The sequence below is a fragment of the Amphiura filiformis genome, chromosome 20 (genome assembly GCF_039555335.1).
Source record: "Amphiura filiformis chromosome 20, Afil_fr2py, whole genome shotgun sequence".
NCBI lineage: Eukaryota > Metazoa > Echinodermata > Ophiuroidea > Amphilepidida > Amphiuridae > Amphiura > Amphiura filiformis.
Window position 1 is genome coordinate 59,093,327 of NC_092647.1, and position 22,514 is coordinate 59,115,840.

Sequence of the window (22,514 nt, forward strand, 5' to 3'; positions counted from 1 at the left end):
TTGAAAACAAAACAAAACAATTTAAATATTCAAAATATTAAACCAAGTTTTTCTCCCGGACTTTTCTGTTAAAAATACACCAAAAAAAACAAACAATTCATTCTAAATGTTTTATTTCAAATTGATTTCCAATGTATATTTCATGATTTCCCTGGTATATTTCTGATAATTTCCCGGGATTCCTCCATCCTCTCATCGTTCACGATGCAGGTGCATGCTAGCAAAGTTTATGCACCAATCATTTGCAGTATTACCCTGTCAATTACTCAGCTGTCCAATCAGAGCGTTTATAGAATTATAAGGGGCGGTTCTTTCCCTAATATGGTTTCATCATTCATATCATGAATAATGCATATACAGCGCTTTTTTGTGTTTTTGAAATTTAATTTCAAAATATTTTGTTCCAAATTTGTATTTTTTGATGAACCTTTAACAACAAAAATGGTGTATTTATGTATAAAAATTAAAATAATTTTACATTCGATATTAAAATTATGCTTAATATTGATTCCAATTGAATTTTTAGCATGTTTGGGTAAATATCTGCCAAACTAGATCTAGCAACACATTTCATAAACAAATAATTTATACACACACATGACAGGAGATTATCACACATGTTACATAGAAGCCGGCGCGGAATTGTTCGTGTTTTATCTATTATACAAAAACCAGTCCGTAATTTTAACGCTGAAAATCACACACAAAACACATCAACTATGGCAACGAAAAGGGTAATGAATTTTGCACCTGGACCAGCAGCTCTTCCAGATAAGGTAAGATGAATTATCAACTGCACTGTTTTTGTTTTCCATTTCACTCAGTCATGTTGAAGTCTACATGAATACAGCGTGATCAGACACATTGGGAGTTTAGACCATGAGATATGTTAGACTCTTACAAGTCTAGAGGGTAAAAGTAGTCGGGATTATGCACTTTCAGTTTCTCACGCGTTTGAACGGGAATTGGATTGCGTACTTTTTCGATGTCTAGTGAGCAAATTTCTTCAATATTTTGAGAAAATGATGTCAAATTTTCTATTCTATATTGTTTGGTAATAACGTCTTTTGTCAATAGTATGTTTAAAGTTGTAATTTTGTGTTTTTGATCGCAAAGATCGAATATTTTCGTTCCCGATTCGAATTCTGAACCCTTCGCAAGGGTGCCGATTTCGGCAGAACTTTGACGATAATTTTGCCTTTTTGGACACTAAAATGCATTCGATCCTTAATTTTGTTTCAACCGAGTCTTAAATTAGCAAGCACAATAAGGTTGGTACCACTTTTATATACATTGATAAAATTTTAAAGATTTTTTTCAAGTTTCTAACCGGCGCAAATCGTTAAGTGTGTATTTCCCATTGACATCCAAAATGGGAAATACGAGTCTGATGGACATAGGAACGGCGTCCATGAGACTCAGCGAGTCTACTAGGTAAAAGGACGATGTACTCATTTACCATGTTTTATACTTGATTTTCCAGTTTGTGTAACTAAACATATTTACAGTAAAATTAAGTATTTCTTGGCCAAACTGGAACACTATGAACTCAGTGGATCCGCAATAAAAACACGCACACATACATTGATCGGCACAGTAGAAAGCGTACACGCGCCTTACGCTAGTCGCTACATACATGTCATGGATACAACCCCAGACAAACTAGCCCGAGGTACTCACACCTCCGTCACTACGATTTACACTGTCCTTCTCTGTACGACCTGTCTGAGTCTCCTAGACATATATGGAACAGGGTACACATAAAATACACTTTTTCTCATAAATACCACTTCCTACCATTCCTCACGTGAAGATGAGACTTAAACAAAACATATTTGGTGCATGTTCGAAATTTTGAGCACATTTGAGGATGTAAAAGACCAGACTTGTAGCTACTTGTGACTGTTATCGTCGCCGTGTTTTGAATTCTTCCTATAAACAGATGCCGTCAGTGGTGTGACGTCATCACCGCGACATGAGTTCAGAGTGCCCTGTTTCTACGTACGTACGGCATTCATGGCCCTATGGTGAGGAAGGAACAACTAGGGGGTCATGATGTTTCGGGCTACAGACAAACAAGTACCTAGTCCAGTAGTCCTAGACAACTTCGCGTAGTGAAGTCAACACTGCTTAGCAACGATTTTGACAAAGACACATACCTGGACGCAGTAGTGTTCGGTGTACGCAAACAAGCAGACATGTTTGCTTCTACTAGTCTAGTTCTACGCCTACGTAACATTTTGCATTTGATTTTGACACTGGCGATAACGGCGCAATCACGCAAATGACCGCGTCTTTCTCTCTAGACATGAATTCTTATTTCTCCGCGTCCGACCACCCGACCAAAATCACCTTGGATACGTGGCTTACTGGCTTCACCTACTGCCGTGGTTAGGGATGGGCACTCAATGCCACTCGTATGTCTATGGATACAACGCGTCAGTCGGTTTGTGTTCCTCCGTCACTAAACAAACTGTCTGGCAACAACCTGTGAAATTATGATCGCCGATTGGTTAATGAATTTCCAAATGAAACTCTTTTCAGTTGGCTATAGGACATGACTTGTGCAAGTGACACTAGGGCCCCACTATTTGTAGATACCGTAGATTGGCCAATCAGAAAAGATGTACTATGAGGTTGTCGCCACTCGCCAGATGGTTTAGTGACGAAGGAGCACCAATCGGCTGGGACCAAGACTAGCTAAAATTACACTTCAACAAAATTTTAGACTGTTCAAAATAGGCAAATCTTGCTCAAAAGATACAGTTGGCTCATCGAAATAACTTTCATCCAAATTTCAACATTAACCTGTTTACCTGTCGCTTTGGGCACTCTATTGGAAGGCTGTAAAAGCCTTATAAGGCCCTTCGCACTTGATTATTAGTTTCGTGTTTAAGATTTTGAAAAAGGGACGAGGTGACTTTTAATTATTAATTATTAATTATCTTTTATTTTCTTTGTTCAGTTTGAACTATTACAAGCAACTATTGATTCGTTTTGAGTAGAGCGGGCATTTAATTATTTCAAAACAATATTTAATTTTATAAATAAGTGAAGGTGGAGTTGCACTCTTTGTTCATTCATCATTATTTTTGATATTATTAAAGTCAGAAAATGGCAAGTAGAAGTAGTTGAAAGTTATTTTAAAGGAGAAAATTAGAAATAAAAATAAAATAATTAATTATTTTGAGATTTTCAATTTTGGATGCGGGCGGTAAACAGGAAACTAATAATAATCAAGTGCGAAGGGCCTAACGCCCATCCAATTTCATCATGACTACAACAGCGAGAGAAATTAATGTGTACTGCAAGTAATTTGCTCCAGGGTGCTGAGGGTGGTGTACTGACTGTACTCCCCCTGTATTCATACAATAGTTTGTCAATTATGTGGTTCTCTAGGAAGGTGACAAAACTGACAAGGTGTCAATACCGTTTTCAAAGCAGTTGCTAATGGTAGACTTAGCATGCACTTCGTTTGCTGGCAATCTATGACCAAGAACGTAGTTCAAACTGTAACGTAGTATCTTCATTTTATGATTTTTATCATTAGGACGTTAAAACATACAGGTCCGTAGATGTCATTATAAAACTGGCCCTATTTGAACAGTCTAAAATTTAGTTGAAGTGCAATTTGAGCAACTTTTTTGATGTGATCACCCGTTGAGTGATCGGTTGTGTTTACTTACAATATTATAGACTTCAATTGGTTAAATTTGGTTTATACTGTGTCATGCTTCATTATTTTCAAAAGCTACATACTCTAGCCTTGAATGTGAAGCTATCGGTGAGCAATTTGATCTTCCTGAAGGAGCATCAATTTCATTTTTAATTTCGCAATAAATGATGCAAAGAGATTGTAAAAGTATGTTGGCAGGAATGTCGTTGATGTAGACCATGTGACGCCAGTTGAATGAACTTCAGACCATGTGTTTTGTATGCCATCTGGTCTGGTACTTGTACTACAACAATCAAACTTGTACTAAACAATCCTATATAGTCCCAGTGAAAATCTCCATCTTTCATGAATTGATCAGAGACAGAGATGTTCTAGCATGTTCTGATCTTTATGACATTGTGCTTGATCCAGCCTCCCAATTGACATGTCAACTCCCAACTATGCTCAATGCGAGATGGCTTCCTCATGCAAATGCAGGATAGGATGGTTTTTCCCATCTCATCTCTTGCATTGGCTGTCCTATTCTTCAATGCCATCTAGTGCAGAGAATAAGAACTATGCCTCAAATAATGATGACAATGTGCACAATATAAATGCACACATCATGACACATGCTTGGCATGATATGATTTGAAAGGCCCTCTACTCAAGCATGCAAGCGCTAACCAATCAGTTGCTAACAGAAATTTATTGTGTTGCCATTTCATTCCTTTTTGTACACATTGGGTGCTATCTTGATAAACCATGTGTATTCAGCTGAAATTGAACGTGGCTATTTAAACTTTCTTGAACAGTGAGAATAAAATGGGGATCATATTTTTCAGATATGGAATAAGGACTTTTAATGCAAGTAGAAAGTGGTAGGTACATGGAAATGTTCACAACTGGTGCATATAATATCATGTTTTGAAATATATGCACAAGTTTGACAGCTGATCCATTTTCACTGTCATTTTATTTGTACCACATGCTGTGCATGTGGTACAAATGAGTTTGTTTAGCTAAAATCTCTGACATTTGAAACCACATGGTGCTTTGAAATACAGCTTTTGTAGATTGGTATGCTGAAAATTGTAAAGGCTTTTAAAAAAAAAAGTTGTCAGAAGAAGTGAGTTGTTTTGGTCAATTTAGACTTGGTGACTCCCTCAAAATCTGTTTTTAGGTTTGGGGCAGGGTTCCTCAAAATAGTTCTTGAAATGACTTTAACCTCTTGTGATGAAGGATTTAATAACAGGGGGTTTAAAATTTTTCAGAACAATTGTGTCAAGGATGCTTCATTTAATTAAAGACCTAACAGAAACACTACATGTATGTATTGTACTTTGTATTGCATTGCAGGTCCTACAGAGAGCTCAGAGTGAAATGCTTAATTACAATGACTTAGGATATGGTGTCATGGGTAAGTGAGATCTATACAAACTAGATCCATTGGGTGCAATTTTCAGGAATGGGGACTGGGGAGGAATTGCAAACCATCTTTAAATGTGCATAAAATTGGGGAAATGTGGAAAAACATCAGTTTGGGCTCAGTGTGGTTTTGGTTCTGAGAATTGTTTTTCCCCAAATTTGTATCAAAACTTATGGCCCCCACCCCCAGCTACACAATGTATACCTAGAAGTATGTGATGGGCAAAAACCTTTGTGCTTCAAAATAAGCCAAATCTTCAAGGGCCTTGTTGGCTCTTGGGTTTGAATCACAGGTCTGAACTCGAATTGTAAGTTTTAGTTACACTGCTCTACATTTGTGACACTTTGTGAGACTTCAAACTGGCAAATCAAGGGAGGCCCGAAGTAACATTCACTGGGCTTTTGTTCCGAGACCCACCTTATTTTGACTGTTGCAAGATGTATTACATTCCCGGGGATACATTACTTGAATGTTTGGAGTATCATGCTAGCATTTTAGTAGTTATTGAATAATTAAATTGACTTTCAGTTTCAAAAGCGGCGGGCCCAGATGGGTCGTCCGAAGATGTGAGGCAAGTTTTTTTTTTCATATTCGGCCTAATTTACAAGTTGATGACCTTAAATGACCCTTGACCTCAGTGTGACCTTGAGCACCACTGTTACATGAATTTGTGCTTTTCATACATGTGCATACAGTATATAGAGGCCCTGCATGCTTTTATCGATTGGCTCCAAACAAAGGATTTGAACCGGTGTCGTTCACCGTAATCATGGTGCAGTGCAGTCCATTCAATCAAATGTCATCAACCTATTTGATTATAGTGCATTTGCAGTTGCTACACTGTGTGTGAGACAAACTGTCGCAGTAGATTCCAATCATGCTTTTGTTGAATGTATTTGAGTAGTCGGAGTCAGCCTTATTTACAGTATGATAATGTCATGCACAACCTCTATAAAGTGTACGGTATTCAATGTTTAAGGGAGTACTACACCTGTTAAATTTTTTTGCATTTTGTGTAGAAATAAGAAGAAAAAAAATTGACAATGTGGCAAGGGCTTCTAAGGCAACCAACCGTGTAGGGAGTGTTTTACATGTGCCCAAATTTGTAAACTATACACCCAGTTTTTTCCCACATGGCCTATACTTTGTACACAAATCTTAAATTTACACACCCAACTTTTTTGAATTTACACACCCAAACCTTCAAATCCTGCCTAAGAAGTGGTATGCAAAATGAAGGGTCAAATCTTCTTTAAAAAAAATGCAATGGGTGTAGTACCCCCTTAACTAGCTCCCCAACCCTGAGTGATAAAGTCCCTTCTAAATGTACCGGTACGTATTGTAATGTAACAATGTTTGATATACATGTTATACAGGTTTGATTTTAATAAGTACTCACTCTGTCTGCCCCACCCCCTAAAAATGACTTCCTTGGAACTCAGAGTCCAGACACTAATTTGATAGTTCTTTCAAGCTCTTTCATCAAAATGCAAAACAAGTCTTATGTAATTTAGGTCGATCCTTCATGTTATTATTTTGTGTACAAGCTAATCCTAACCTTAAGGCTAATCCTAACCCTAACCATAATTTTGTGTGAAATTACATAGAGTAATCGTAATTTACTGTGATTTGATTGATAGAAATGAGTCATCGCTCAGCAGAGTTTGTTCGTATTCAGAGCAAAGCAGAACAAGATCTCAGGGATTTAATGTAAGTGAACACATTTTAGATGTAAGGGAGCGATCGTTATTTATGACGGGGGGGAATGGGTAAATTTAGGGGGGGAACACGAATTTTTTTTGTAGTCTTGAGGGGGGAACCTGAAATTTTTAGTTGAACCAGGAGGGGGATTGTTAAATTTTAAATGGAGAAAATTGGGAAAACAAGGGGAACGTGAAAATTTTGAGCGGACGCGAGGGGGGAACGCGAAATTTTTTGTCGATATTTTTGCCAAAACACCCATTCCCCCCCCTGCCGTAAATAACGATCGGTCCCTAAGATGTCTGAATTCTCTATTTCTGAGGACAAAAAGAAATTTGGAATTTTTTTTTATTTCAAATTTTTTTTTTTTTTAGTTTTTCCAGAAAAATTCGGTGAAATTTTGATTTTTTTTTTCTCCAAATACCACGAAAAAAGTCGGGAATAAAAATAATTTAAAAAAAAAAAAAATCGCATTTTGCATTTGTTTTCAAACCACTCGTGAGCTTTGAGACAAACCATTATTTTTTTGGCCTTAATAGATTGTTTTTCGTATTGAAACATGAAAAGTTAAATCTGTATCTGATAGATCATTCTTGTTTGGAAACATCAAAATGATCATGATGAAGTTTCACTGTGAGTACATTATTCCAGGAACTGCTCATACGTGTATTGATTGGCTTGTTTCCTCAAGATCAGGGAGAATATCAGCAGCACAACAAAGACAAATTGGTTGATTCAGTGCATTTTTCATGTAGGGACTATTTACATAAAATGCAGCTAGATTTATAATCGCTTTATATGCATAATGTCCGTAATTTAACAGCATTTTGTGCTTGTGTATTAAATGTGTTGCCTGGACTACATGTTTAGTACATTTGTTTATTTCAATTCATTTTGGGCACTAAGAATAAAAGATAAAACAAAACTTTAAAAGCAGTCGTCTTAGTTGCTGTATTCACGACTAGCACTGTCAAATACTAAAAAAAACAATGTTGTGCAATTTAGCAAGTACTGACTACTGATACCCAATTTAGCAAAATTCTAAAAATTGAGATATTAATTTTGTGGTGAAATCATCAGTTTTAGCTACCATGAACATTCATTCTAATAATTGTGATATTTGTTGTTTATAGAAACATTCCAGACAATTACAAGATTCTGTTCTTGCAAGGTGGTGGAAGCGGCCAATTTGCTGGTGTACCGTTAAACTTAATGCGTGATGGTGCCGCAGATTATTTTGTCACTGGATCATGGTCGGCAAAAGCAATCAAAGAAGGAGAAAAATATGGCAAATGTAAACCAGTGTTTCCAAAACCTGATAAATTTACAAGTAAGTTTTCTGTGTGAAACATATTACCATAAAAACTTGGATAGTTAGGTCGATCCTTCATGTAATTATTTCGTGTAATCTAATCCTAAAAATTACATGAAGGAATAACCGATAGTTAGCATACATGTGCTTACTATCGAGCGGTTTTGAAAACATGACATTGTACCCAAGTCTGGCGCTTTACCAACTGAGCTAATGGGGTTGAGACACACATTTACAGGTTTACTTGTTCGTATATCTATGTGTATCGATGCTTTACTCAAAACCCTTTACAGTTTTGTGGATGGGGCTCTTCATGTTTGCATGTTTTAAAAGTGCTCGATAGAACGCACATATGTTTTTACGGTATAAATTCTTGACACTTTTTAGTTTGTACAAGAGGCAAGACTAATCACAAAATGTAGTGTTATTTTTTTTAATGTAAAAAACAGTAAAGCTTACCTTGAATGTTTTCAACCTAACTCTTAAGCTGGTTATACCTAGCTCTGTCCAGTTTGATTACATAAGTGGATAATGAATCGGTGAAATTAATATCAGCACACTGGTCCCATGATGCATTTACATCAAAAGTTAGAATTGTCTCCAGATTCTACTTCAATAACTTGAAAATTACTCAAAATTTAAGTCTAAATGATTTGGGTTTATTTGAAATGATCAATTGCTGGTAATATCACTACACAAAGGGTTACTTCGAATACAGGGGCAAGAAGATATTTATATTTAAAAAAAAGTCGAAAATTTGTATAACAAGTGACTGCACATATCATAACAGCAGGGAAATGTTTATACATCCATGCAATATTTTGCAGGTGGTCTTTGATATTAAATTGGAATAATTTAGCTTCATGCGTGTAACTGTAATTTAATTGAGTGTATTAATTTACCATACTGTATCACTTTGAGATGCTATAAAAGTGGTACCATATTTTATTTACCAATAAATACCAATATTTCCAAAAAAATTATTAGCATTCCAAGTACTTGTCGATACAACATTATGAAACATGATCTTCATTCATGGTGTTGTCTTTTTAAAGACAGTTCTTGTTTGTGGTATTTTTTATGCTTTGCAAATTTTGAACTATTCTGATTGTTTTTGAATTCTTGAGTTTTTGTTCACTTCATTGATGATTGATTGTTCATCAATGAATACTTTGATTGATTCAACTAATTTTATTGCAGTTGTCTGATCAATCGATTACTTATTAGATTGATTGACTAGTTACTTGATTAATTGGTTGGTTCAATTTTCATTACAGCTATACCATCAAAGGAGGACTGGAAACTTACACAAGGGGCTTCCTATATTTATTACTGTGATAATGAAACTATTCATGGTAAGTGCATGTAAAGTACTGTATTTCCTCGAATAAACACCGGGGTTGCATTTTCAAACGAGGCGTTTATTAGAGGTCATTTTAGCACGACAATTCCTGTTAAAATCATTAGGTAAACTTAAAAGTCACGCTAAAATGACGAACTATGAACTAGAAGCACTGACTTTTGGTTCACTTCTGGGTTTCCAGTGCAGATTTTCGCCAATTATTGCTGCTATTATCGACCATGTGAGCAACTTGGTAAGCTTACTACACAAGATAGCATGGAAATATCGGAATTTTGAAACAGCTTGGTTGAAAAAAGTGGTAAGAGGCGTTTATTTGATGGGGGGGGGGGGCGACTATTCAAGGAAATACGGTAGATACAAAAAAGTTTTCTGTTTACTAAAAGGCTACTATTTGTTGTACCATTTACAGTTAGTGTGAAAAAATCTTCTCCAAGAAGTTGTGACATAAACTGGTTTGCCACCAAAACACTGAATTCCATTTTCTGTACCGGTAAAATGGAAAACTGTGGTTAACAAAGTTCTTTGTATCTGATCCAGAATGTTCACTTACTTGTGTATGTTTCAACAACACCTGTTGTGACTGCTATTGGCAAAGAACATTGAACTGATGAATCTGTTCAATTACATTCTTGCTGTATTATCATGTTGGGAACATAATAACATACTCATTCAGGATATAATTAATTAGACTAATGTAAAAAACCTGTCTGCAATTAGTATTTTTCTCTGTAGTGCTGCGAAAGTTCATCAATATGCTGAAACAGTCTCTTTTGATTTGGAATCTTTCCAACAATTCAATTCAGTTCTATAAATATTTTTGCATGTATTTTGCTGGAAGAAGAAACCCAGCCAGTGATCTATCCTTTCACAGATATAGGTGTATTTACCAATTACCAGCTGTATTAGCTATTCCAGCTCCAGTGACACCTCATTGATTTCCAAGGACCTTGATTCATAGGAATGGAACAATTATCTTTTCCTTCCATGAAATAGGTATTAGCATTTTACTTTGAACAAACAAGTTACGGATTGTAGCACTTCTTTTCATGCTCCTCCAGTGAACAAAGGCCTAATCCTACCCAGGACAATATGCATGAGATGTCACTGGAGTTGGGATAGGTAGTAGTAATGTTTAATGAATCTAGAAATTATGAACCAAATTTACACCTGGTCTATGGAGATCAAAGGGGGCATTTTTAAAAATTGAATTAATATAATTATTACCATACAATATTAGGATATCATATACTGAAAACACCAAAGGTCTATCATACTTCGTTCTAAAGTTATGAAGATTTGTGATGTCTATTTTCTTATGTATTTTGTTGTTACTCCATATATTTGCCTTTATCTCCATTTCAAATTTGCCGCCTTTGGCCCCCATGGACCAGATTGTGTCACATATTATACAAAATGTAAAAGGACAGTGTATGACTTATTTTTCAGACCTGTATGTTTTGATTGATGATAGTTTGTGATTTGAATGATTGATTGAAAATGTGACACAATCTGGTCCATGGGGCCAAAGGCAGCAAATTTTAAATTGAGATAAAGGCAAAAATATGGAGTTAAAAACAATAAAATACATAAGAAAATAGGCATCAGAAAACTTTAGAACCTAGTGTGCTAGACCTTTGGAGTTTTCAGTGTATGATAGCTTAATGTTTGTTTTTAAAAGTAAGAATTATAGTAACTCAATTTTCAACCATGTCACAAATGTAAGAGTATGACTTTAGTCAAGTATGTTTTGATCTATAAATGATTGATTGATTGCTTGATTCTATCACATTCTATATTTGATGTAGGTGTTGAATTTCAAGAAGTCCCCGAATCAAACGGTGTACCAATAGTGTGTGATATGTCATCAAATTTTCTATCAAGACCATTTGATATAACAAAGGTAGGTACTAAGGCAGGGATTTTTGGGTAATTTTGTACCTGGGTACCTGAACTCCCGAAATTGCCACAAAAAAAAATTGTGTAAATTGTATTAGGTGCATGTCATAAGTTGGGTATGCAAAAGGGTGGAGGGATTACACTTTTCTGAAAATTGCGATACAAATTTGATTGGCTTTCCGTAACCCCATATCCTACAGCAGTGACTGATACCTCATTTTAAGCCTAATGTTATACTCTTTCAGTCTACTGAAGCATATAATTATACATCATTCAGTAAAAAAATCACATCAGTTGAAATGAAAAATGCCAGGGGTGGAGGAGCAGGCGGATGTGGAGCAGGCGGATGCGGGAGTGTGCAATAGGGCCTATGTGAAAATTCACATGACAGCAAGTCAAAACTACTGGTTACTTTTTCAAATCTAGTGAGGGTATGATGTATTGACAGCTCTGAATGTTGAATTTGTACAACTAAAACAATTACTGACTACTTAAGGTGGTACTACACCCCCTGATCAATTTTGTGACTAATTTTGCATTTTTCTCAAATAAGTAACTACACACTGGTAACAAAAGTTATATGTATATTATATAGAGGCACAGAATCCAATTACTTCACTGAAATTTCAGTGATTCAAGACAAGGGGTTCATATGTTAAGAAATGAGGTACATTCTAGCGGTACCTCTTTTCTTATCATAAATAACGTACAGCTTGTCTTGAGTCACTGAAATTCCAGTGTTGTAACTGGATTCCTTACCCCTATAATATGTACATAACTTTTGTTACCAGTGTGATATCATTTTTTGAGAAAAAATGCAAACATATTCACAAATTTATCAAGGGGTGTAGTACCACCTTAAAGGGTTATATGTTCCTTTTTTTTTAATGAAACCATAGTTGAATTACAGTATTTTTAGCAATATGCTAATGTACATTTCTCTTCTTGATATTATTTCCTCAATAATAGAATAACCATCTCGCTAATTACTCGTAAAAAGGTCATTGACCTCCGCAACGTAATTAACATACGTACAATTATTTTAAATGGTTTATTTCAAGCATTAATGTATTGAAAACATATCCTCCAAATCTGATGACATTTTTGCATAAAATAAAAATTTTACAGTCATTTTTGTAATTGAGGTCCGATTTGAGAAAAATGCATTTGAAAATTGAGATTTACATAGACGCCTGTGTATTAATTAATTAGTAATTAAGCATTATCTCAAAAATTAAGCATGTGCTAAGGTTAAAAGTGGTGGTAATTGTTAGATGTTGTCAATATATATACAACATATCAAAAAATACATTTTTTGTCATTTTTGATCATGTAATGGAAATTGTACCCAACTTATGAAATGCGACCATTAATGATTTCAAAATGGATACAAATTCAATGCATTTTGACATTCTTAATGACATGAACACAAATTATCACTTTGTCTATTAAATCACTAAACCTTTTTTTTTTTTTTTTGTAGGTCAACCATGAATGATCCTAGCTTTATATTAGGTCCACGGACACTCCTAACCCGTAAAAAAAATTATTATTATTTTATTTTTGGACATTTCGGGTACACACTACAGGCCTTGATATTTCATGGGAAGCTAAGTCCAGATCTTTTGCAAAAATAACAATATTCTCCACTATTTATAATGAATTTCTTATTTTGAAGAAGCAACATTTTTCTCCAAAATGTCAGCCTTTCCTGGATTTGAAATTCATTGGTGTGAAAGTTCAGCTTCTAAGCTGACATCAGCTTGTTTGATTTTGATTTTCAGCTGTTTTTGTGCTCTCGCTCTGTTCAAAAGTATTAGATCTTTCCAAATTACAGCTTTTTGCTTGCTGGTTTTAGCTTTTCACATGAATTGGGTTAGCAACTTAGGGTTAGAGGTTAGGGATTGGGGTGGACTATATTCTGTAATTCCACCAATTTCTTTCCAGGCTTGGATTGAAAACTATTAGATAATTTGTTTTGTGAACATAAAGCATTTAGTCATTCATTTCCCCCTCACCATCAGTATGTGTGTGAGGTGATTTGATATGTAATGTCCTCTGTTTGCCCTCTTAACATATGTATGTAATGTTGGTAGTACATTCTTGGATGGGTTATGAAGATCATAATGCACATTCATGTTAAGGCACCTCAAGTGTGTTGCCAGCATTAAGATCAAATATCATCTAGGTTATTTGAGGTTATTTCAATGTCAAAGCACATGCATTAATCTTCAGGAGAGAAAAATATTGGAAATTGTGTACGGTATTCATTCCATAAGCGCCCAGGCCAGGGTGCTTTACAAAGTGATTTTGGATTGGCGCTTATTTTTTACCTGGTTTACCTAATATTTTTGCATAAGGGACATTTATTAGAGTTACCTTCGTTATAATAGGGTCCCGAGACGTTCTAGTAGCTTTTCTGATTCTGTAAATGTATTGCAAGTTTACACAGGACTTCAAATCCTCCAGCTATTTCACTGTATCAACGTCTATCAGTCACTTAAATATAAGTGGTACCCTTTAGCAAATTGAAACACCCAGGGTGGGTGCTTATTGAAACAAATATGGTACATTTGAAAGTAAATTTGGTTACATGATGCAAAGTGGCTGCCTCAAATAGTAAGTTTTTATGATTCAGGAAAAAGACTCACTTCTGTGAATGTCTCAGACTTTATTCGCTAAACAAAATTATATGTGTCTAAATTTGATTTCAGTATGGTGTAGTCTATGCTGGTGCCCAGAAGAATATCGGGTGTGCTGGTGTTACCATAGTGATAGTGAGAGAAGATCTTATAGGGTTTGCTTCAGGTTACTGTCCTGCAGTGCTTGACTACAAAACACAATTTGCTATGAACTCGTGTTATAATACTCCTCCAACATATAGGTAGGTAGAGCATGGAACGGTTCATATTTCACCGAATGAAAATATTCTTAACTTTGTAAAAAAACAATTATTCAATATTTGTTTTATATTATAACCCGAATATAAATTTGTTTTCTTCCATTTCAAAATTCACCTGGACAGCGAAATAAATTAATAATATTTAAAACGTGTTTGTTAGAAGCAACATTCATTAATCTGTAATTGGCGAGTCCATGTGGTGACCACTGCACACGGAAGTTACCGCAAGTGCTATGTGCACATTTATTAGCAGTGCATACGAAAGTATCCCAAACTAATGCGTTAAAAGCATTGTATGGGTTAATGCAATGCATTCAGCACATCTGGGATGAAATAGGACTAACCAATGAATGGAAAGTACAAAGGTACAAAATGTTGTTTTTTGTTGTTGTTTTTTTACAATTTCTGGAATTTTTCGAAAAATGGGGGGTGGGACTATACTCGAACATGGGACTATACTCGGATGAATACGGTATTTTCAAAGGTTTGGCCATTGAATAGTTCTTTTGAGGAACCAAAGATAAAAAAAATTCATATTATCAAACATGTGAAGCGAACCAATCAAATGTCAAGGATCTTAGTAAAAATAAGAACGATTTTCTCTGGAAGGCTGGACTTCAGGGACCAGCAAATTAAAGTGAACTTTTTGATTTGTTTTATGCATTTTCCCAGCAAATATTGATCTTACTACATGGTGCTTATGATATTAATAATTATATTGTAATCTTTGTTTATTTCAGCATCTACATATGTGGTTTAGTGCTAGAATGGTTGAAAGAAAACGGAGGTGTGGAAAGCATGTATGAGCTAAGCAAGACAAAATCAAGCATGATATATGATGTTATTGATCAGTCAAAGGGCTTCTACTGGTGAGAACATAACTAAGAATACCGTAAAGGTTTCACCTAATGCTGCTATGGGCACCCTTGACATAAGTGGAATTTTAGGCACAACCCAAAAGTGCCCTCCCGTAAAATTCTCACCCAGCCAATAAAGGCACGGAACCTTAAGTTTTATTAGGATTTCAGAGGAGGGAGTTCTCTATTTGCACATGAAATTTACCCCCAAGGAAAATGAGCCCAAGTTCGCCATTAGGCGAATCTTTACAGTATTACATAATTATAATATATTTAGTACCAAATGGGTGGCAATTATTCGGTTTTTGTTTTTCTGTGGGCAAAATTAGGGGCCCCTCAAAGAGGAGCAAAGAGAGTACATAGCACACCTGTTTGGACACAGTAATATTTACCCCCTTACTCAATATGGGATAAAGAAACAATAAAATAGCAACAAACACACAAATTTAGGAAAATTATTTGCCAATGACTTTGTATCAAGCATAACTTACTTCTTACATGCCCTATACTATACTAGGGCTCAGTGTTTGCTAATTTAATTCACAAATTAAATCATCTGTTTTTTTTTTTGTTTTTTTTATTTTTTGCTTTTCATCTGTGATTTAAATCAAAATTTTTGACAATTCGAAGCAGTTTTGGTTAAATAATCACATGGTTTATTTCCTGTTTTTGAAGATCATTATAATTTTAAAATAACCATGATTTACCTCTAGTTTTCACATTATTTATGCAAGAGTTTACAGCATTATGAAACTTGGTTGATTTATATTTCATAATTTGCCAGCGAAGTGGTTACATAACTCCCTGGTAACTGGATCACGCACCTTTTGGAATTGATAGTACATGCCATAGACTTTGTGTTGCGATCATTTGGATCATGGTGCAGGACTCAAAAGCATGATCCAGTTGACATAGTGATAATCGGATTACACATAACACTTTGCTGGTGAATTGAAATTGCCAACTCTCTCAAGTATTGTGTTGAGCCACTTTGGTTAACTCATGGTTGTGAAGAAGAAAAAAGTCAAAGATTTCTTTCTAAAAAAATATCAACAATTTGCCAACCCTGCTGGGGCTGTACCTGAGGATGAGCACACCATGGCCCTAAGACACCTCAGAGACCCACCTGCTGGGGCACATGCATCATACTAACAAATTTTCAGTAAAGTACTTCTATTGCCTAAGAGATAGGCAGTAAATATTACAGATGTCAAAGTAAAGTACTTCTATTGCCTAAGAGATAGGCAGTAAATATTACAGATGTCATGGCTGTGATATAATCCATCCATTTGTTGTTGTTTTTCTCAGTGCTCCGGTAGACAAAGCATATCGTAGCCGTATGAACATCCCATTCCGGATAGGAAGCCCAGAAGGCGTGGAAGAATTGGAGAAGAAATTCCTGGCGGAAGCTGCTGCACTGGATATGATCTCACTGAAGGGACATAGGTAAGAGCTGTGAAATAATTATGTGTGTTCCCAGGGTGGTGAATTCTCAAAATAGTCTGCCAAATATCCCCCCACACCTGTTGGTTGTGCCCAAACTTCTTTGCACTCTCTTTTGATGTGCCAAATTTGGGGGGGGGGTCCAAGCTTAAGATAAATCATGTGATTTTGAGCAGGAAATTAGGCATATTTCTTTTTTGCATGTTTTTGAGGGTTTTTTTACTTTAAAATAATTCAAAATCTGCTAAAAAAATGTGGGCTATAAATGCAATGAAATAAGGATTGCTGCTTGGATCAACGTAGGCTTTTTCAACTGAAACAAAGAAATGCAAAACAGAGCTTCAGGGTTTTCGCCAAAGGAAGCCAAGACAAACTTTGGCTCAATTTTTAGAACATAATGAAAAAAAAAATGAATAGCATACTTGTATAACTTGACATTGCTTTATAAGCAGAAAATGCACTGAAACCTTAGTAATGCCCAGAATATAAATGGGTCTTCAGACATTTCTTGAAATTAGATCATGAGTTCTGTTACCTGATGTTGATGGGTAAACCATTCCAGAGGCTCATTTGCATAAATTTGATTCAGTCCAATTTCTCAAAACTTGAAAGATGTAAAGTGATGTGACTGGGTGGCAATCGGTGGTATTCAAATTCCTTTAGCTTTTTGTCGCAAAATATGCTAATTTGATAGTTCATTTGCATAAAAAAAATTTCCCCCAGCTCCAAGTCAAGTTCCCCCGGTTAAGATGATGCATGTCAAGGTGGAGGCATTGTGGCCAAGTTTTGTGTTGAGAACCGCGCAACTCGAGAACCGCAAAATTGCAGTTGTTGCCTAATTCATGTTATGTGTTTCCTTACCGATTACAGGTCCGTTGGTGGCATCAGAGCTTCATTATACAATGCAACCACTGTGGAAACAACAAACAAGCTGGCTGACTTCATGAGGGATTTCCAGACAAGGAATAATTAAGAGAATAGCCGATTTTCACCCCTTGGTAAAATAGGAAAACCAAAGCCCTACTATGTTGTAGGTTATACAAATGGAATATTCCATTAAAATGTAGAGATGAAGCGGGGTGGAAATTAGCGCAAAACAACCGTCCTATTGCCGAATGGGGCATATTTATCAAGAAGCAGCTGGATAAGAAGACATATTCCCCAATCGTCTTCAATGTTGTAAGGCCAAAAAAAGAAGGTTTGTCTCAAAGCTCACGAGTGGTTTGAAAACAAATGCGAATTTTTTATGGTATTTTGAGAAAAGTCTGATTTTCGCCGAATTTTTCCGGAAAAAGCTATAAAACAATTTGGGGGGGGGGGAAATAAAAAAAATGTCCGCATTTCTTTTTCAAATCTCGCGACTTTACAAATGCGCACGCAAGCTTTGAGGCAAACCATTATTTTTTCGCCTAATCACAAATAAATCAACTTAAAACTTCAAATAAATTTTGTGGGAAGAGATGATGAATTGAGTTGCATGTTTGGTGAAATTATTTTCAGAACTTACGCATGTCACAAAATTCAAACATTCTTTATTATGAGTTATAATTGAGTAGCTACAGTGTTGTTTTTCATCATTTTTGAAGGAGATTTATTCCAAAATTGCCAATTTGGGTTCATCAGATATTTTCATATTACAACGGGTAATCCGCGTGATTGCATCACACATGTGACATTTGAGATGCAGGTAGAAACAAGCTGATCCACACTTCACAGCCTCATCCGCACTTATCTAAAAAAAGTTGATATTTTCATACCACCGGAAACTGCTGGCTACATAATATTTACGCAAAAAATTCCTTGCAGATTGCTTCGCTGGGCGAAAATATCAAGTTTATATCTATGTTCTGTTCACAGAACAAAATCACAACAAAGCTGCCTATGGAGCAATGTAATACACATAAACGTGCATAACTCAAAAAGCAAATCGGAATTAACTAAAAAATTGGGAATAAGCTTTTTTGTGGATATCTTCTGACACGTGCCTCAAAAAGAGGATGCTAGGGTCACAAAATACTCCTTTTTAGACACATTGCCTAATGTTATTGTTATCACTTCTTGATAAAGTTGACTGGAAATACAGGTGTGTTTTTTTTAATTAGAAAGATGAATTTTCATAGTTACACGTACATTCCTTGGTGAATCCAATTATGTCGCTAATTTTTGTATCAAAGCCATAATATGTAACCCAGTATAACAATATAATATTCTTGCCTTGAAATAGGTCATTATTATGTGACAGGATATGGCCCATGGAGGCCTAGGTGGCAAAAATATGGAGTAAAAAAAAAAAAAACTTGAGCAAATAGACATCACAAAACTTCAGAACATCTAGAATCAAGCAAGCATGCTAGGAAAGCATGCTAGACCTTTGGTGTTTTCAGTATATGGTAGGCTGATAAGGTAATAATTATAGTAACTCTATTTTCAAAAATGCCTCCTTTGGCCTCCATGGATCAGATTCTGTCACATAGGGTCCTGTTGCGATCAAAAACATGTTTCACCAAAAACATTTTGTAAGATAAATCAAATTATTAACCCCATGGGGACAATTTTTATTGGTTACAAAGAGGCCAGAGTAGAGACCCTATCGAATCACTGGTGATCAGTGTTTACTGAAAGACCATTATGTGGTGTGATCAAGCAAAAATCAGTCTGAAGTCAGGCATATTCAATTTTCAGTTTTCTACATGATTGTAATAAGGTATTTTGCAAAGCTACATTTTGCAGAAAACCCCATTGAAATGGAACATTTCGATATGAACAGCTGAAGTGTTCCCAAAACAAAAGAAATTATTTCCTTTGTTTGGCTGTATTTGAAAATCAATATTTCCGACTGATTTTGCTTGATCACATCACACATGTTGTTTTAGTCCAGGGAAAATTAGATTTGACCACAGATACTGATTTGGTGCACAAGAATTTACCTGTATTAAAGATAAGGGACAAAATCAAAACTCGACTGGCGGCCAACAGGCAGTTCCATCCGGTTGCTATTGTTCTAAACAATGGTAACCAGACGGAACCGCCGGTTGACCCCCGGTAGAGTTTTGATTTCATCCCTAAGTCAATTTGAGGTATTTTAAAACAAAATATGCTAAATTTGGTGCACCCAATTTGCAGGGACAGTAAACACCACTGGTGATTGGTCTTAACAAGTACCTTTTTCAGGTGTATATAAATTCATTATTGTGAGGGTCATGAAAATATTAAAATTAATGACAATTGGAGTGTATTAATATTAATATATTTTTTGAACAATCGGGATGTGAGAATTTCTGTTGGGTTGCTAAGATTTTGAGTTATCCTATGTGCATTGTCATGTGTATGAGAGTGATTTTCAAATATTGCTCATAAATATTTACTTGGGTGCTTCAGAGTACTTCAGCATTTATAGTATTCAGGTTTATTTAAAGCATGATTTCTGCATTTTTTGATATTTATTTTAAGCGCACATATTGCAACAAACTGAAGTGTGTCATGTGAAGGCCACCAAGTTGTATTATGACAACTCTCTGTATACTGTATTTAATCTATTAAACGCTCACTTTCATTCATCTTTTTTTCAAAGAAGTGACCAAAAAGCAGAAATTTCCTTGCTATAGCATTATAGCATCGTAAGTAAGCTTAAAACAGGCATGTCATGATTGTGAAATTACATATATAGACAAATCCTATTCTTTCTAACTTACATTTTCATCCAATTCATCACCACATTATAATAGGATGTTCAAATATTTAACTAAATAAATCCCATTCTTCCATAAAAATGCAGATGTAATTTTTGGTATTTTCTGACAAAATGCAATTCCTATATTGTTGGCGCCATGTTGAATTTCAAACCGGATGTTGTATTTTGGGATTTATTTCCTTGAAAACTCACTTCTAATACACAAACCCCTCTGTTCGAAAATACCCCAGGGCGTTTAATTGAGTAAATACTGTATGCTGAAGAACAAGATTTTTTTGTTTTTTTATTTGTTCGGGTTTTGACAACCCTGGATAACCCAAGAAAGCCTCTATTGAAGCTTATTTCAATTGGGGTCCATTTGAACACCGGGACGGGTTGGGAACAGTCGGGGGTTAACACCCTACTCTTTTCAAAACTGGCTGCGAGATACATGTACAGGTATGGCCCTCTGTACACGGGACCGACGGCTTAACGTCCCCTCCGAAGGACGGAGTACTTTCATGATTCATTTACCCAATTCTAAATGAACCATGGGAGAGCGGAAATCTGAATTTAATCTACAGAAGTTGCCAATTAATTTCAGACTTTTTTTTTCCAAGTCAATATCCCAGCAAATCGCCACCGAGAATCGAACCCAGGACCTCATGCACTAAAGGCAAGTACCCTAACCATTGCGCCACGCTCTCCCTCTTGAAGAACAAGATCTTATTTACTTTCAATTTCAATACAGTATTCTTTGCCAAATAATAAATATATCAGTAGTGTAACCAGTGAAGGGGCTGGTGGGCTGTAGACCCATTGGTCATCACGGTCCATCGGTACATTACAGATTACCGGTACATGACGGTCCTTGGACCACATGCACAGACAGTCCATATTAAGAAAACTGACCAATACCTACGATGTGCTTTCTTCCCTTTTAGCATGTTTTAGTTGTCCTAATTTTGACTCATTTAAATATTAATAAATTGCAACATTTTGTGCACATTTTACCCAGAAAATCATTCTGAAATTTCAGCTGAAAGCGAACACTTTTCGGTGATATCATGTTGTCGTATTTTGAGATCCCCCATTTCCGAAAACTTGGCTATGCCACTGATCATTGTAATAGTACCATTAAGAGCTAGACATGCTCTAAGGGAACAAACCAAAAATGTATAAAGCTGTGTAAGTGCAAAGTATGATTTAATTAATTACCAGGGTCCATTTCACTAAACTTGACAAAGCTTCGTAAGTCTAAACATCAATCCTAACTTACGATGTATTAAAATAAAAAATAAATGTTGGTATTTATACAGCGCCTTTCACATGTGAACATGTACCAAAGCGCTTTACATTTATTCCGCCGTCGTTAGAATGTGTCAGCTGCCATACAATGCCCAAGGCATGCTCATACCTTTGGGCGGCGCTCAATGGACAGTATTCATAACAGCTCCCCATTTCACACCTGGGTGGAGAGGAGTAATCGAGATAAAGTGCCTTACTCAAGGGCACAACACGATAGCGTCGCCGGGGCTCGAACCCGCAACCTTCCGATTATGAGTCCTAACCCGTTCCGCTCGGCCACCGTGCTCCCTTACAAGTTCCATTTCACTAAAATGACTTGCCCTTCTTAAATAATATGGATTTACTATAGAGACCCTTTGTAAAGTTACATGTAGTAAAAGGACAATTTGTAACTTACGAACGGTTACTTGATTTTCGAAGTGTTGAAAGTTAAGTGAAATACACACCTGTTCATACAACTTGCTAGCACTTACATTGAATGTACAGATAGAATTTTATAAAGTATGGCATAGGTAGATGCTAGCGTATACAATAGTAATAGTATTATACTGTAAACGTTCGCCTAATGGCGCTATGGGGTCCCCTGATATAACTGGAATTTTAGACACAAACTAAAAGTGCCCTCCCATAAAAATCCCACCAGCAAATAAGGGCACATACCCTTAATTCTTGTTGGGATTTTTAGAGGAGGGAGCTCTCTATTTGTACATGAAATTTACTCCAAGGCAAAAGGAACCCAGGTGCGCCATTAGGCTTAACGCTTCGATTTATATCATTGAAATTTTTGTTTTGAAATTTGTGGAAGGTTTTTTTTTTTGCAAACTTTGAAATATTATTTTTGTTAAAAATAACATAAAATTTATTTTGTAATGGTTTGTCATATACCCATCAAACAAGTGGAAGTTTCTGTAGAAAATTTTTTAGCTGTGACAATTAGGGGATTGTGACAAAAAACAAAAACAATTGGGTCAGATTGCA

At 35.8% G+C, this 22,514-nt stretch overlaps 1 protein-coding gene across 1 annotated transcript; it reads left to right on the forward strand.

Annotated features, from left to right (window-relative positions):
* Positions 1-579: 579 nt before the first annotated feature.
* Positions 580-21,489, forward strand: LOC140142448 (phosphoserine aminotransferase-like). Its single transcript, XM_072164430.1, has 10 exons — positions 580-776; positions 5,015-5,075; positions 6,725-6,794; positions 7,919-8,115; positions 9,375-9,452; positions 11,266-11,360; positions 14,071-14,240; positions 14,999-15,127; positions 16,424-16,561; positions 17,429-21,489. Exons 1-10 carry the CDS (start codon positions 618-620, stop codon positions 17,529-17,531), a joined length of 1,200 nt encoding a protein of 399 aa, XP_072020531.1. The 5' UTR covers positions 580-617; the 3' UTR covers positions 17,532-21,489.
* Positions 21,490-22,514: the final 1,025 nt, after the last annotated feature.

Bases quoted from the DNA above. Each gene is read 5' to 3' on its own strand.
- LOC140142448 (XM_072164430.1), top strand. From the start codon at position 618: ATGTTACATAGAAGCCGGCGCGGAATTGTTCGTGTTTTATCTATTATA. The intron at 9,453-11,265 runs GTAAGTGCATGT...TATTTGATGTAG, and splicing joins TGATAATGAAACTATTCATG to GTGTTGAATTTCAAGAAGTC. The intron at 15,128-16,423 runs GTGAGAACATAA...TGTTTTTCTCAG, and splicing joins CAGTCAAAGGGCTTCTACTG to TGCTCCGGTAGACAAAGCAT.